The sequence below is a fragment of the Oxyura jamaicensis genome, chromosome 11 (assembly GCF_011077185.1).
Source record: "Oxyura jamaicensis isolate SHBP4307 breed ruddy duck chromosome 11, BPBGC_Ojam_1.0, whole genome shotgun sequence".
Taxonomy (NCBI): domain Eukaryota; kingdom Metazoa; phylum Chordata; class Aves; order Anseriformes; family Anatidae; genus Oxyura; species Oxyura jamaicensis.
Window position 1 is genome coordinate 7,382,657 of NC_048903.1, and position 17,918 is coordinate 7,400,574.

At 35.6% G+C, this 17,918-nt stretch overlaps 1 protein-coding gene across 7 annotated transcripts in view; it reads right to left on the minus strand.

The window, feature by feature from the left end:
• Nucleotides 1-237: 237 nt before the first annotated feature.
• The window catches only part of PHKB (phosphorylase kinase regulatory subunit beta), a 74,130-nt gene continuing 56,449 nt past the window's right edge, over nucleotides 238-17,918 (minus strand). For 5 of the 7 annotated variants that reach the window (XM_035336745.1, XM_035336750.1, XM_035336747.1 and 2 more), the window contains 11 exons: nucleotides 17,281-17,342; nucleotides 17,030-17,192; nucleotides 16,296-16,377; nucleotides 13,696-13,753; nucleotides 12,804-12,894; nucleotides 10,577-10,779; nucleotides 7,215-7,349; nucleotides 5,197-5,326; nucleotides 4,657-4,764; nucleotides 3,260-3,400; nucleotides 238-1,063 (listed from right to left, as the gene is read on the minus strand). In XM_035336745.1, the coding sequence (XP_035192636.1) occupies nucleotides 926-1,063; nucleotides 3,260-3,400; nucleotides 4,657-4,764; nucleotides 5,197-5,326; nucleotides 7,215-7,349; nucleotides 10,577-10,779; nucleotides 12,804-12,894; nucleotides 13,696-13,753; nucleotides 16,296-16,377; nucleotides 17,030-17,192; nucleotides 17,281-17,342 (1,311 nt within the window). In that variant the 3' untranslated portion in view covers nucleotides 238-925. Of the gene's footprint in view, nucleotides 1,064-3,259; nucleotides 3,401-4,656; nucleotides 4,765-5,196; nucleotides 5,327-7,214; nucleotides 7,350-10,576; nucleotides 10,780-11,866; nucleotides 11,958-12,803; nucleotides 12,895-13,695; nucleotides 13,754-16,295; nucleotides 16,378-17,029; nucleotides 17,193-17,280; nucleotides 17,343-17,918 lie in introns of all 7 variants that reach the window. The other 2 variants (XM_035336746.1, XM_035336752.1) reach the window with 1 other exon arrangement.

Sequence of the window (17,918 nt, forward strand, 5' to 3'; positions counted from 1 at the left end):
AGGTTGCCACTAAACTCAGTGAGAGTCTGTGTATAACTCTAAAAGTATTTTTATTGAAAGTTTTTTTTAAAGCATTTGATTTTTATCACTTTTACCAAAATAAAGCATTTTAGCATACAATGTTTTCACACATTTGGGAGACAAATAAATTTATCTTGAATTCTTTCACGTGTTAATAGCTCATTTAATACAAAGCTTTTTCTTCATTGACACTAATTTTTAATACAGTTTGCTTCCTTTTATAAAAACTATTTATGTTGTTATCATGTGTTTCCCTTTATACAGGTAAGTAAACTGGGAAACTACAGTGATGTTTATTGCTAGAGCTTAAAAAAAGCCATTCTCTTGCAATGAAACCTGTGTATCAAGTGGTAAATTAAAACCCAAACAACTAAATGCCTGCTGTTAATTGAACTGATTTTTTTTTTTCCAAGAATAACAACTTTATTATTTTACTTGCTTCTATTTTGTGTCCAAAATCAAAAAAAAAATATCTAGGTTCCACATTTCCACAGCTTGGTATGCATTAGTTAACTATAGTATTTTCTGAATTTAATTTAGAATTTACAATAAACTTGTTTGTAATTATAAATAAATAAGAGGTATAAGGACAGAATCTTACACTGTGTTTCTCTAAGATACCAGTTATGGTAAATGCATAAATTTAATATCAGAGGTACAACACCATTCTACTTAATTAAGATATCACAGGACTAACTTCATGTGCTTTCAGTATCATGCTGCATAGTTGAGAAAGGAAAATTAAGGTGCACTTTGTGTCTTTAATGGCACTTTTTTAGCAAAGGATGGTATACGTATTTGTATTCCTAGCCAGGGTTACTCTTCAAAACAGTGTTTTAATACGTGCATGCAAAATACATAGAACCCTATATAATGCAGCAACTCCTATGCTGTATATGAAGCTTTAGCTAACAGTACAAGGATCATCATTGCTTGACTTCACTTCCCCTTCTAGCAATAAGGTGATCACAGCCTTACTCAAGTAGCTGCATGTTCCCTTTTTTCCGACTGGGTGAGTGTTATAGAAGGCAGTCATGTCATCCTGCAGCAGAGAGAGAAGATGTTTCTGTTAAGGGTTGATTATGAAAGGCAGACAAACTCAAGTGAACAGGAGAAACATCATGGATATGTTAGAAATGCAAATTTGTTTTTCAAACTGAAAAGCTATAGTATAATTCTGCTCAATTTTCAGATATGTACCATCTGAACATGTGGAAAACATTAATAAAACATATTGTATTTATATCCTTCCTGAATTTTCCAGTGCTACCTTCTCCATATTTTTCAACTGTAATAGGTGACAGAGAACAATTGCTATCTTAAAACACGCAGATACATGACTACTGTGTGGTAACTTACTGTGCTACCACAATATGACTGTGATCCATGTCTGTGCGTGCACATGCGGAGATACTGACTAAAGATTTATTTAAAAATAAAAATCAAAGAAGTAAACCACAGGTAGCTTATGAGCTCATTTCGTTCATCAGGTAAGATCAGCAAATAGGTTTTCTTCACTGAACACCTGTTTTGCTCAGTTAATGATGATAAAACAGCTGCTTTTTCTCCAATTATATATTGGCTGTTATAATAGATGTTCAACTCTTCAATTCAGGAAATAGGTTCCTTTCCAATTATATTATTAAGGGTGGAGATTGCGTGATGAAACTATGAGACTTCTGTAGTTTTAGGGTGTGTTTGAAATTACTGGAGTAATCGCTTTTAATACTAATTACATGTTCAAATGGGAAAAAAAATCAAAATATTTGCAAATCAGTTGAATGGAAGAACACCTTTCAGACAAATTATGAGTTCTTTTAGCAGTATTTGTCAGGAAAACCTGAGACGGAATATCATCAGCTAGGCTACAGTTAACTTCCACTGGGCATATACTTAGGAATAAAGGGCTCTAAGGTTCCAGAAAATTTTAATGTATGTTGTTGTGGGAAATTCCAACTCTTTAAACATACTAATCACGACTCTAAACTGGGATTTCTCTTTAACAGACAAAAGGCATCATTCTAACTAGATCTGGGTTTAGTAAAAAAAGAAAATCCATCACTGAAGTGGAAGCTAGGGTAGCACCAGTACAAATCATTTTTTGCATGGGATTTTTCTTACAGTTTACAGCCATAGGGATTTCCAGCCTGTCACTGTAATTGGTAGCATGTAACAAGATAGCGTGCAGAGCTGGCACTTAATAGCCATTTGTGTGGATGTGTCTGGTTTTGCTATGGCTGCAGCCACAGAATCATTACCCTCCCAAAACAATGAGGACAAAAGAAACATAATTTAAAGAAAATTATGTGCTTTTAAAAACAAAGGCATTGTGCAAGGTGACGTGTTGCTAAGGCTTTAAGGCTAACTGTGTGGATTTCTTTCAAGTCTCGTTACACAAAAATAGTTACAAGAAAGTGAACCTTAAAACTTCTGAAAAAATAGTGGAGGACCACATTCTTCCTCATCTCTAAATAGCTAAACTCCACAACAGGCAGTGCTTTTGCATATAAGTGCATATAAGAACCAATAGGTTTTTCAGGGCTAGCACAGATCTCTCTGAATATATTTTGCACAGTACAATGCCAGACTGAGCAAGTAAGATCATCCTCAGTAGCAGAGGGGCTTGTCCTACTGCTTGACTCATTTATTTCTTCAACCAGTCAAGTGAACTGGCTTTATTACAGAATTACCGAGCTTTGAGGCACCAAAACTTGTAGTGAGACTGCTTAGAGGCCTTTAAAGCATAAAACCTGATATCCTAGTGAAGTAAATCTTAAAAACTACTTGATGATCAAGTTTCATTTATTTGGTTTTTAAGCCTTAAAGATTAAAAGCTTGCTAGGTTGTGAATGCAACCATAGTGGAAAAATCAGTAGCTAAGAACAGCTTTGCCTTTAAAATTCTTACATTAATATTGTCATTTAGTTCTTTGGTTAATAAGTTTTTCTTAGTATCTTAGTAACTAAGATCCTAAATTCATACTTGCCGAGCATTCGGTTTTGCTTCCTTACAAATTTCTAGTATTCTAAACTAGAAAACTATTCTAGTTTTGTACTGCCATTACCTCTTTACCCTTTTAACGAACATCCTAAGCATTTCAGCTTTATCAGTTCCAGAGCTGGCTAACACTGTGAGTGTCCTTAACTCTGTTGCTTTGAATTCACAATTCAACAAATAAAGTAAGTGCATGTTTTACCTCTGAACAGTAAATGCTGTAAGACAGCAGTATTTTACTCACTTGTTTCTCAGCTCCCTTTGACCTGTTGTGATCTTTCTGAAAGTCACGAAATGCTTCTTGCACCACTTTGTCCAAGTCCACTTTGTCCTGGAACTCTAACTCTGGATTTCTCTCCAAAATAACAGATATGACCATCAACAACTAGAAGGCAGAAGAAGACAGTAAGACCTTAATTTGTTAAAATTCAGGTTACAGAAAAAGCATCATAACTAACTGTATATGATTGTTTCAAGCAGGAAGCAATTTAATAGTGGCACAGGTAATAGTGTGCGGATAAAAGAACTGTGACTTTTATGAAAGAGTCACTGAAAAAAAGCTGCTCTTCATGAAAAGTTACAATTTCTGGTGACTGCCTAGTTAAGGACCCTGCAGAAAAGATTGACATTAACATCTCCCTTTGGGAGTCAGGAAGTTATTTTCCAGTTTATTCAGTTAAGTGAGAGGCTGCACAAACAATGGTGCTCAGGCAATGGAGAGAGTGAAAAGCAGCAAACAGTGAACCTCAGCTGTTGATGTTTTGATGTATACACATGGGATAATTGCACTGTGGCAAAGTTCATAAACAACAAAGCCAAGAGACACAAAAAATGTTGGTTCAAGAAAATTCACATTTCTTATATCTGAAAGATTTAAAATAGGAAGACATATGATGAGTGACCTATAGAAGTAGGCAGTAGAATCTATATTGGTCATCTTTGTTTTTGATGACTGTGTTTTCTTTTAGCAAAAATTGGGGATGTTCCAGCAAGCAGCATGACCCTTAGCTGTTAGCCAGAATTGAGATGGATTTGAATTAATTCTACTGTGGGAAAAAAAACTCGCAGGCATCAGAGACACATACTTGGGAACTAACAATGAACACTGCTGACAGCACAGATGTCAGTTACCAAAGGTACATATGCTCTTGATCTGTTCTAAAAGTATCCATTATTAGCTGCACTGGTGGGGGAAGGAGTTTAAAGAAGTCCCTTGCTTTAAAATCCTATGAAACTGAAAGTTAGTTGAGTCAGTAACACAAAGCAACTTACTAGAAAGCCTCAGCAAAATGGCAGAGAAGAAGCTATTGCAGGGCAAACTGATGTTTTAGAGCAAATTTTTCCCTAGACTTAGAAAATCACTAAGAAAAGGCATAGGCTAAGGACTTAATATAACAATTAGTCTTCATAAGTGTATTGGCACTCATTACTATTTACTTATTTGCTAAAGAAGGAAAACATCAAAAACTTAGTATATTTTGAGCATGCTAACAGTAACCAGTTTAATCACACAAAATGCATGGAGAAAGCACTGAAGCAATTGTTTGTATTTAAAATTATATTTCTACAGATTTTATTTATTTATTTATTTTAAGCAGTAACATGCACATTATCAAATTTCTTCCACTGTAGGCCACATACCTCTACAATAATTTGCCTGTATTCTGGCTGGTCAATGTTTTGCAGCATATCTTCCACAAGGAGGGAAAAATTCATTTCGTACATCGTCATATCCGATAGAGTTGGTTGCTGAAAAACGAATAATACTTTTACAGAGAAAAGATTGTTTGCATTAAGTCACTCCCCACCCCAATACAGCCTGTGTGCTTGCTGAATATATAATACACAACCAAAAAAATATGACCACTGCAGCATCAAATAGGAAGCAGATTTCAGAGCCTGCGACAGCACAGCTTTGGACTCCATGACTGGGAAAGGGTGTTTTAGTCTTATAGTCCTACAAAAATGTTTTAATAGAAGTAAATGACTTCCATTCTATTCTAATTGTACTTTACTCAGAACCAAAAAGTAAGTATGATTCAAAAAATACATATATATCTGAAAGGGGACAAATTATCCTGAAGTAATATAGGATGGCGTACAATAAATATTACTATTAATGATGAATGCTATTATTGTTAACGTAGAGCAGAAATAATTGAGCACCTGTCCATGTTTTACCTGTGGTAAAAATTTCCCTGCTACTATTAAACCATTAGGAGTTCTCTCCAAGATCTGCCACACCCTGTCATAGAATCCAGCAGGAGTTCGATTCAGAGAACCGTCTATTTGTCGTCTGTTAAGCCAGCCTCTGTGGACAAAGGAAATTGATAGTTGGAAACAAAAAGCTGTTTCAGATTCAGAACCAAGTCACATGTTCTGTGGTGTAAGCCAGTAAGGTAAGCAGTGATAGCTAACACCTATTAACGATGCATATGCAGTACATGTTGTGCCTGGGATGTTAGACTCTGAAGAGAATAAAATCAAGATGCTCAGAAAGTAGTGGTTAGAACGTTATTCTTCCATGTGTGTTTGTGCTTTATGTACCTGGAGTGGAAAAAAACACACACAAGAACTATGAAGTCTATCCACTGCAGTACAGTAAAGGTAATAGGCTGAATTCATCATGTCTCTCAATTAAGTCACAGAAGACTAAAACGTGCATAAAACAGAAGCCACTGTGTATTTAGCAACAAAATTTGTTTGGTTTCCATGACAGGCAAATTTATAAGCTCAGAAAAAAAAAATCCACTGTATTAACTATAATAGTAAGATCTGTTTCCTCATACCATGTAGGCAAAACAATTCATTATATAAACATAGCTCAAAGAAATTCTACATCCATAAAATATAGAATGTGGTAGGTCATGGATTAGAAACAGCTATCATTCTACTTCAAATACCAGGTTAGAAAAATGCATTTCAGCACAATTGCTAAAGGTAGATTAGCATGGGACAAAAACGTCTGATAGACCAGCAACAGAATTTTAAGAACTGGCAGCCATTGATATGACTGGTATTGGCGGTTTCAAAGTACAGGATTAGTCTTGTGTAGCAGTACTGCACATACTTAACAGAAAAGTTTTCCCAAATGTTATTGTCTGCTGTTAGTTTGCATATTTTTAGTAGAGGATCTGTTTTTATAAGGTAAGAGTGCTGACAGCTAGCTCCCCTTTGAAGCAGAGCTCTGATTACAAGTTAACACTTTTGTGAAGGTTTTGAGAGAAATAACGTCAGCATCTACATGAGACAGCAACTAAAAAGCTAGTATTAATAACTACAACAGAGACACTGAAAAGCATGGGAGAAAATACAGAATATATAGTATAGTGGACTACAGAGAGATTCTACATCCCAAATTAAATAAGAGGGAGCAGACACCACATTAAGGAGTTTGTTTCTCAAGCATTAAAGACCACAGATCTAAAAAATAGAATGGATTTAAAAAACAGAGTGAATTTGGAATTGAGCAGAAACAAAGTAGTATGATTTGAGCAAAGGTTGTAGTTGCCATCATCCATTCAGTGAAGGACTAGAAAAATTATCAGTAGTATTATGTGCCAAAGTTTAATCTAATTTAACTAGAAGTAAAACCTACGGGAGGATTTTTAACTTCAGTATTTTCAATATAGGTAAGTGGAAATATTGTAATTTTAACTTTTTTTTTCTTGCATGCCTGCATCACAATGAATGCTCTTTTTGGCAACTTATAACCTTTTCTCCAAACTGTAACTAGTTTCAGGCAGCAAAGCTCTCTTGAATATTCTAGAGAAAACCCATTCTTAATTCATATAAGCTAGAAAAAAAGGCACTGAACAGCAGACAAACGTAATTTTGTCTTCCTTAAGATTAGTTACTTAAGTAGGCAGTATTGAGTAGTTCTGACTCCTTTCCCTACACTGAGGAATATAATGCTTCACAGTATTGCCAAATTATATACATTATTACTGTAACTTAAGGCTTCCACAAGGATAAAGGTGAAAAATGAAGCTGTGCTACAAAAGAAACAACAGTGAAACTTGGACACAGCTGAAAGAATGAAAAAGTGCACCTTTGCTACCTCTCCTTAAATAAGTGTTACTACTGATTGCAGATACCTGCTGATTTAAGATGTATACAAAGTATTTCAGAAATGCAAATTACTTGAACAGTCTATTAGGAATGAGAACAGGCGACACTAACTCCACACATCTCATTACCTCCCCTGCTGCTGTGGTTGAAGAATATCCAGCAAAAGCTGCTTCACTTCACTAGGGGACATCTGGTACAGGTCCTTGGCTGGCATATCTCCGGCACGGAATTTCAATTCATACTTCATAGCATGGATAATCCATCTGAAGTAAAGGGAGGAAGCGAGTCATTAATTAAATACAACATTTGCAAAGATAAAAAATTAGTCCAGTAAAATACCTCAGGAAAACTCCATATCATCCTGTTTGTATTCTTTTGCTGTCAGGATGTGGTTATGGTATCAAATACTCTACTGTTCTTACTGTTTTGGGGAATTTGCTCAGATTTTGCATTTGTTTGCCTTATGACTTCCAGTTTATATCGTATTGCATAGATTTTAAGAAATAGGTTGTGAAGCCTACTTTTCACAGGGAAGATAGGTTCACTACACATCTTCCTACATCCCATGCTCATTAAAACAAAATTTACCTGACTTCTGATGTTACAATTCCTACTCAAAATTATGGTCTTGACAGTATGTGCATTTTGCTGATGAGCTTAGGAAAGAAAATTAAATCATTTTACATTGAAAAAAACTTCAAGGCTTATTAACAGTTTTAGCCTTTGAAGCCCCTTTTTGCAGTCTATCACACTTCTTTTGCTGCTCCTTTTTGAAAAAAAAATGATTAAAAACATGGAAACTGATGATTTTTCAACCTTAGGGATTGAGAAGCAGGACTTCGCAAGTTATTGAAGGAAAATGCTGATTTCTCTTCTGCACATAATATAAAACAATGCTGCAGGTTCAAATGTCATATTAAAGATGAAATAATACATATGAAGCAGAGTAACTGAACATCCGCAGTGTTTCAATTCAAGTAGCTATTCCCATCAAAAGGGTAAAGAAACTGCACTAGTTTTTCTTCATATAATCTACCATATAACACCCAGTCAAGTCTAGAATATGTCAAAGAGCTGTTTTACTCCGTTTATCAGAGAGAAAAGTGAAGTATTGCTAAAATATTTACCTTGTCAGCAATATAGCCACATACTTCAGGTATGTTATTACTTGACCTACAAAGAATTTTTTGTTTCCCTAAGTCAAGTCACAGACTTTGTACTGAAGGATTTTTTAATAACTGCATAGAATTTTGAGATGTCAGGCCAACCAATTCAACATTGATTTACATTTGAGGTTTCTAGGATCATTCACTGAAGGTACAAGACATTAGGAGAATATGAGGCAACACGCGCGTACTGCATTGTCCAGAACATACTGCTTTTAGTTCACTGTGTGAATAGCATTCGTCTCTTGTTACGAAGATTAACAAACAGAACTGGCTTGAATCATTTTGTTTTTCTCAGATACGTCTCTATGCAAGTCAGTCAGTGGTCTTTTCTGTCTGCAGTGGCCTATGTGACATAGCAAAGTGGAGAGTGGACCTCCTACCAAACTTCACAGATAGGGGGTGGGTAGAAGTCAGTTGATTGGAGGTTTTTACAGTAATAGGACTGTCAAGAACTTGATCTATTTCAACATGAAACCCTGAAAACAAATCAATAACAAGACACTAAATCAAACCGTTATCAAACTGGAATGCTCATTCTGTGAGAAGGTTAATAATTCTGCTCACTGGAGTGGGTGATAACACTAGAATAAAAGGAAATTGAATCTCTAGAATTAAGCTTGGAAGAAAGAAAACAAAAAACTGCAAAAAGGGATTAGTTGCAGAGAATGAGGAAGGGGAAGAGGAGTAACATGGACCTGTAGAGGCTACAGAAAGTGTATTTAAGTGAAAGATGTACTTGCAGTTAGATGTAACATGGGTGATTTGATTGAGAAGGTTTTGGTTTTATAATGAGTGGAAAGTACTTCTAATGTAGTAACAGGAATCTTACATGGTAGAAAAAAGACTGCTGGTATCTACCTCCAGTGCTGAAATGTCATGTTTTCCCTATCCAAAAATACAGAACACTTAAGTTCTAATCTTAAAGGATGCTCACTAATTCTGTAAAGTTCAGTCACTAGCACCTGTCCTCTTCAAAGAGGTACTTAGCCAAATGCATTTGTCTGTTCCTAACTGTGAAAAAATAATTACTGTAGCTAGCAATGTAAATGCAGATACCATGGAATATGATAGCACTGAAGCATGAACTATTTGTAGTCATATTATCGAAGAACTAAAAAGAACAGTCAATTTGGTAAATGATGTTTCAGGCTTGAATCATGTTTGTGGTTTCTAAGCTATATATAGCTTAACCTTGATAAGCAGTCAAGAAGCATTGTGCATGTCTGTAATAAGGATACTACTTCTTATTTTCTAGAATAAAAGACTTGTAGCATCACATTATAGGATCAATCAGGTTTTTCTTTTTCACGGCAGATGCATGTTTGTATAGGGATCTGCTCTTGAACTGTCTTCATTATGCCAGATGTTGGATACTCAGATTCGCTACCTAGGTGCCTTGCAATATTCTAGGGATGTCTTAAATGCTACATGCATTTGAACTACAGAAAGCTTGTGTTCCCTGAAGTTCCCATTACAGACAACACTGTAGAAGAACAAGCTATCTTTTTATGCAGCTTATTGTGCTGAAGCTCTGAAAAGAAATAGTTTAAGTATCTTGAAACACTGTCTCCAAGGGATTTGTTGCTCATAGTTACTGGACTTTTAAGACTGAATTAGACCAAACTGTATTTCAAGCTCATTATATTAAAACTATATTAAAAGCTCAGCACTTACTGGAAACTACAGAATGCAACTACAATCCTCTTGGAGGATTTTTTCATTTCAGAAGGGAATCAAATTCATGCTGTATCTTTCCTAGATTGTTGCATTTATGAAGTCTCCCCCCTTTACCCATTTGCCCCAAACCTACATCCATAGGTACCTGCTTGAGCGAGCAAAGAGTGTTGAAAGGCTTTACTGCCACCGTCTGCTAGGTGAGCCAGGTAGAACATTGTGCCTGTTGACTACTGGCAGGACAGGGTGACCTGGAGGTAGCATGGTTATTACTAACCATTTGTTGTACAAAATGCATCTGTAAAATCCCACTACAGTGTTTTTGGTTTTGAAGCCCTAACCTGGTAAAGATCAAGCATTTAGAAATCTTCCAGTTCACCACATTAGCAGAAAGCTTCAAATAAGGTATTATAAAGACCACCCTTCCTCCACTTTATACTGTTGACTGGCAAATATAAGGCCGGTTGTGTACCCACTTTTGACATGATAATTTAAAGCAGGCTTCCTAGAAATGTAAAACTGAGGCATACCCATTTTGCTGCGTCATATTACATATAACCTATTTTTGCAATGTAACAACAATCTCTGTTGAAGCATGTATATTCCCCTGCAATACTGGTAGTAAGCAAAACGCATACTTTACTGACCCAATTCGTATCTTCAGCATGCCACTGAAAAGTTCAGGTGAATTGGAGATGATCCAACCAATATGGATGACAAGTTCCTGCTGAACCACAGCTTCTCTTTCATCTTGTAAATGACATTTTTCATAGATGATGTTCTTAATGACTGCTGGGGATAAGGGATTAGAAATGACTTCTTCCTCTTGGCCAAAAGCTCCAAGTGTCACCTGCAGTGTATTGAAGAAAATTCAGAGGATTCAGACAGGAATAAAAGCACCATAGAAGGAATTCATAAACTAAACTTCATGAGCTGTTTTTCATGCACAAGTTTCACAACACAAAAATAATTGGATGTCAGTTCTTGACAATTGCTAACAGTGTTAGGCGGATGCTATTAAAATAACAAAATTCAGTAAAGACCATGGTAAATATGGAGATTTTTTTTCCCATATGGAAACAAAAGCGCAAGTGTTGCTTTGGGTTCAAAATTGGGTGTATAATCAAGCCTGGACAGCAGATTTAGATGTTCTTTCATTTCTGGCATTGAGCTGTGGAGTTTACTTAAAAATAGGAATTTGCTTAATTCTGAATTTTGTTTTCTTATTTCTAATAGCATCCCAGAAGTTACAGCCTTCACTTTAAGAAACTATATTATAATGCTGGTACTGGATTGTTCAACCACAAAAATAAAATAAAAACTAACAAATAAAATTTTAATTTGCTTTTAATCTAGTGTTAGTGAACCACAATAACACTATTTTTCCTCCTATGATAAAGACATTTATTATAAAGGGATTGACTAATGAAAGTTTGGTTAAAAACTTGAAAATAAACAGTTGAAAATCATGCTACATGCAGATGCACCTTCCTCTATTCCTGCACGGTGCTAGAGGCACACACCCAGACCTCAGTCTGGAGTATAACAGGGACAAATCTGTCATAGTAGCATTGCATATACATATATATTTTATTCTAAAAATACATAATATTCCATCACTACTACTTGGAAATAGCTCTGCATAAGTTTAATTAATATTATTGTACTGGGAGAAAAATATAAAAGTCCTCCGTAGGAAGGAAAGAAATGATGATTAAAATCTGTTTGGAGTAGAAAACTAAAATCTATAAAGACTTATTAGCCTATAGTCTATCCAAATATATCTTGATTTTCTCTAGTGTTTTCTTCTTCAGAAATGATACTTTAAACTATTGGGTACTTTTAAAAGAAGCATCTGCAGCCTTCAAAATGAAAAAGGCTGTGTGTTTATTTTCTGTTATCACTCCTTAATACATTTCTGAAAATTAAAGACTTACCTGCTTGCCCTGAACTAAAACATTAGTAATAGATGGTGCAAGGCTGTCCACTAGTTTACCTAAAAGACTTGCTGCGAAGCGCACAACAGACCTGAGGGTAGAAAACAGAGCAATCCCACTACATATCAAAAGCTAGTTTAATGAATTCATATATAATTTTGAAGTCTGCCACAGCATTCATAGCTCCCCAAATTAACTGAATACATACAATATTTATAATGTGGAATTCAGATCAGATTTAAATCCTCTTGTCTAGATTTTCATTTTTTAGTCTAGATATTGGTTAATGGATCAAAAATAAATTAGTTAGAACTCATTAAACTACAGATGCCGTAGAAAGCCTGTTCTTTTCTCCGCATCATCTCAAAAAACATGAAATGCCAACATCTCTTTTGTGACGTTTTCTTCATTTTGCAAGATAAGCAAACAAAAATAAGGTAACTTTTTAGGCCATGTCACAAAGATGTTGCAAGAGAAAGTACAAGGTGTAACATGAAGGCTTTGGTTTCTTTTCCACAGTGAGGTAATGTTTTACATGTACTGCATGGAAAAAAGAGACTTGCGTAAGCTGCTTGGTTTCAGATGGGCTGCGTGTAGAAAAAAATTCATAGATCAACAAGATGTTTCAAGATATAAATATCTTTAATTATAATTTTTCCTGATAAAATGCAAACTTAGTAGACCTGTATTCAAACTTTTCTAGCACAGGCTTTGAGGTTGCTAAGAATCATTCATCAACAGAGCTAATGAAAGAGTTGTAACATCCTATAGTGTTAGTATAAAATTCAAACAGTTGATGTTGATTCCTGTGAATATTGCTACGCACTTTTTAAGATCAAGAGCAAAGCATCTCAAAAATGCATTAGCTGATACCATCAAAATGCAAAAAAGCCAAAAAATCTCATGGAGTTCCATTTCAGACCTCTGGGCACTTTACCTGTTTCCCATGTACCAGTAAAGTAGTAATATGTGGGGCTATAGAAGAAGAAAATTTCTGTGCAAATGCAGCACTGTAGCGCAACACCAACCTATATGTATGTCACATGGCAATCATGGAAGAGAAACGAAAAACAGTTTACATATTTTGTTTCTAAAATCCTTTTGGTTTTTATTCCTTAAAAAAACACAACCAAGGTATTTTGGTTCTACCTTATTATTGGCAAAGGCCCATTTCACTACATGAACTAACTAAAATGAAAAATGGTTTTTAAATTTATAGTCTCATCTGTTACAAGCAAGAGGAACAGTTCAGGACAGGCTCAACTCATTTCTTTGGTAATAAGAAGTGACATTTCTACTGAGCCTCAAGGCAAAGTAATTAATTAACAACATGTAAATACTAGCCTAGTTTCTGAAACCTTCTGAAGTTATTGTGACAAAGTCAGGCTCAAAGTAAATTACTTCAGGGGGAGTAAGTAAACTGCGTAAGTGTATCAACTTAACTGATTTGTATTTGATCACCAACCTTGCTACAGAAAGCTAATAGAATTATTTTACCATACCATGTAAGAAATAAGAATATTAGTATTCTTATTTTTTCTCATTATTTGAGCTTAACTAGAACTGCACATCTGCAATAATTCTCATAACAAAAACAGCTTGCTATTCTCTATTTCAAAAAACAATGCCAAGGAAATAATTCTTTTGTTTAAGCATTACAGACAGGATCTTCAGCTGCAATGAAACAACACGGTATTGTCAGTAGAACTGTCCTTTTTTCCCCTCGTCCAAGCACATAAGGAACCAGCTTTACTTTCTATAAATACATTTAAAAAAAAAAAAAAAAAAGGTGTAAACCAAAAGGAACATAATGACATCTGTATACAAACCAGAGTTTTTTGCTGCCAGCTCGTCTATAGATTCTTTCAATATGTTCACGAACAGTACCTAAACACATTTATTACAAAATAAAAAATCAAAAAACAAAAATGCACATTAAAGAGATGCATACTTTTTCTTTTAATATAAATCAGGTAATTTTGACTAGACCAGATAATTCTGAATCAGCTTTAGCAAAGCACTTGTGTATTGTGCTTAACATACAACACTTAGATACAATTAAGTCCCCTATCATTCAGTTGTATGCTGTTACATGAGAAGCCAAACCAACTTCAGCTGGATTTCTGCTCCTGCTGTAGAAAGCCTTATGACATAGCTCATTGTTGAGATATATTGGGAAAATTAATTTATGCAATGATTTGGCCTAGAAGGTACATCTCCATGGTAAGGTACATCCTCATCAAACTGCAGATTATGTTTTGGTTATGGGATGGAGCAGATCTTTCTATGCTTTCTTGTGCTAAAGCAGCACCAGTCATGTCTTGTGTTTGACAGCGTAGGTCATTCAAGTGATGCTATGTTTGGACAAAAGTTGTCATTGCTGATACCCAAGATATGAGTTGTTTTCAACTTTGTATATGAACAATAGATCACCTGATTAATTACCTGAGACTTGAGGCTTTCCTTTTACAGGAAGCTGGGAGAGCATGAAAAAGAGGGGTTTGCACTGCTTTGTGGCTCTACCCTGAATTACTAAAACAAAGTGACCACAACGATACCAAAGGTACAGTGTGATCTAGCTTTGGTATTCAGGTGCATTAGCGCACTACTATAGTGAAGCTAATTATTACTTTTGCAAAGTACTGGGAATATTTGACACATACACAGGATGTAATTATTACTGCACTACTACTCTCCCTCTCCAAGCTGATTTTCTGTGTGCCAAAAACAGAGAACATTTTGTTAAGTGCTATATATTAAACTAGCATGATGCTGTACAAAAATGACCTAAAAAAGATGGCAGAAAATGAGAAGAGCACTGCTTCAAAGCCAAAGCAGACAGTCCAGCATTTGGAAAAGACAACGTACAGAGGGAAATGACATTAATAAGAAGAGATACCATTCTTGTGTCAGTCCACAGTTGATCGTATTGCATCAACTTGGTGTAATGGTATCTCTTCAGTTGTACAGGGATCAAGTGGGAACCATTATGTTAAAAGTAAAACTGGTGATAAACATGTTATTTAAGCTTCAGTTAGCTTCTAGATTTTAAGTTCTCAGATGGAATGTCAGTGTTTCTGATGCCAGACACTGGTAAACAGTAAATTCATCTGTAACAACAACAGTGGAAGTTGACTCAAAATCATAGCTAGTGCCTGTCAGCGGGAACACGCAAGGTTCTTCAGCTTTTAATTTGAGAATTATTTTTTATTGATTGTGTGATTATTTAATGTCAATTTCAGTAAACTCTAGCTTTAAGAGGACAGGAACTTTTAGTCAGTGACTCAGACTGTTTAAAGCAAGGTGCATATTAAAGAGGTTATCACCATCTACTGTTTCATATTGGATTGCACAAGATGTCTGTACAGGTTAGGTCTGAACAGGCACAGAGGCACAACAGTACTTCTTTGACCTAAATGGTGTCAGTGGTCAAACGCGGTTATGCTGGTTGCTTACATAATAAGTCTGCCTCAAGTTGTTCCTAGAGTGAAGAAGGACACAACCTCCTAAGAACCAAAGAAAGCTACTGAGGCTCTCCAACAACAGTACAGGCAGTGGTGGTGAAAAGCCTGCTGCACGTGCTCAGACCACGGCTTTGGACTGACATTGTATTTCAACAACACACTGTGTATTGACCAATGATTTTTACTCCACTTTACATGGTTTTCTATGACATTCTTAATACAGCAGTACTGATATAATGTGTATTTATATCAAAACAACAATTCTTCATCCCAAGAAACAGCTGTCCTCTATCAAAATTACGAAGCAGGGATCTGTAACATGAAGTGCTAAGTTACACTGCTTGAGGGATAACTAAATGAGTATTATTGAATCTTGATGGTCCTGTTTTTCCGAGAAGTACCCATACATAGTATGAGGTAGCTAACAAAGTCTGTGGGGAAAAAACAAAGCAAAACAATCTTGCAGCACAAACTGCAAGTCCGAGTAGCCTGTTCTGGATTATTTTACATGAATTTAAATCTTGTGCTCTAACACAAAGCCATAATATAAAATTCCAGTAGAATAAACTTTACAGATATAATAAAATAACAACTGATTACCTAACATTAAAATGAAAAATTCAATATAGTTTCACACATTTCAGACTAAATGTTACAAATGCACACATTTGTCTTTAGTTTCAGTTTATATACAAGGTCAAATCCCCTATTTCTTACACGCATGTGTTCAGAATTACAAACAGATACAACAACTGCATACAATATAAAAGAGTTCATATGCTTAGCAGCTCATTCCTCACCACACTGTGAATTTGCATGTCCCATTTAATGCAGCAATTGCTTTAATGGCAAAGAAAATAGCTACAGAACTGCTTGCATGCATAGCCATTATTCATGTTCATTACAACTAAAAATACAGCTGCTTCCTGAAATATTCAGGATACTCAAATGACAGAAGCTCTTACCTTCCTTAGTGATAAAATTCGGTCCTTCCCTTTTAAGCAATATACTTGAAAGTAATGCTTGACTTGCAAGGCAATTGCAGTCCTTAAAAAAAAACAGCAACAACATAACCACAAATAGCCTTCAGATTTTCAGTGAAGCAAAAAAGAGAAAAGCTATTAAAAATATTAAGCGAAAACAAAAGGCCTGTAGTAATTTGGCCTCAGAAATGTTTCCTGATTTTCTGCTCGTGGGTTCTGTCATTTACAGCTGAAATTCTAGCAATATCATAGGGAAGCATATAGAATATTTTCTGTGCTCCTGCTGAGCACTGGATCTAGAAACAGTCACTGGTAGTTTTCTTCTAGATACAGGAAAAAACAACAGATGGGGACTTTCCCTCAATATCATTAAGAAGTTATCGGTTTATCAGTGAACATCAAGAGTTGAAGTCTTTTGGACTTCAGTCTAGAAATATTTATTCATAAGATGCATGACAAATTGATCCCCTTTTAGATGGTAATTTATTACCAGAAGATTTGGATAGCTGGGGGAAATGGAAGCCACCAGTTACAGCATGACAAGCCAGAAAGCACTGGTAAGTATGAAGAGGCACATCAGACGTTTTATGTTACTGGCCGCATTACCATCGAACCATAGCAGTAATCATGTTGATGTAATTAGGCCGCTATGTACCAGCATACCGTATGTTATTTCATGAGAATGAAGTTACACTGCATTTTTATCGTTTTCTTACATTAAGTTTCTGCAGAATCTCGTATGTTGACTTGTTTTTCCAGTCATTAATATTTACGTCTGGTTGCTGCTCAAGTTCAGAAACATTTGGAGTACTAGACTGTCTCTTGACCTTTGAATGTTTTGGAAGATCCAGCTCCTCCAAACTCTTAAACACAGGAACCCTGAAAAATAAGTATTTCATTTCTTCACAGTTCAAAAAACATTTTAATTATAAAATATTTCACCATTATTATTTACACATAGCCTTACTCTTCTGTTTCAGTGATCCTTAGGAAGTCAAGTTGCTCAACAACTGCTCCAGATATCAACGTCTGAAATGAAAAATTTGACAATTAAAATTTTAAAAGATGCAGAAACGTACATAAGTATATAGTTGTTAGATCTAGGAGCCACGTTCTCCATATGCTGCTGGTGCTTTCCATTTGGAAAGTAGTTTCTTTACAGTTCCAAATATTTTTACAATTCCACATGATTTTTCCTCTCTTCTTAAGATCTCACTTAGGACAAGAGAAGTCTCTTAGGGCTGCTTTCTCCTTTTTGCTGGGGTTCTGCTGTTCTTTTGCCTGCAACATACACCTTAACCTACCAATATCCAGCTCTGCTCCCCCAAAAAAACACATCTGACGAAAATCAGGGATTCACATTCGTTAGAGTCCAGCATGATACCCCTGTTTTGGATCATAACGTTTGTTGTTTCAGGTACATCTGAAGGATGGCTACTTTTCCTGTCAGTCTTACTGGTCTTTCAGGAAGACACAAGATAATAGCACTTTCTACTCTGTAGTCATTTCTTAATGCAAGCATGCCTGCCCTGAAGCATACCGATCAAGTGCAGCTTATGATTATTTCTGTCTCAGAATATTACAAAGCTGAAACTCAATGTTTCA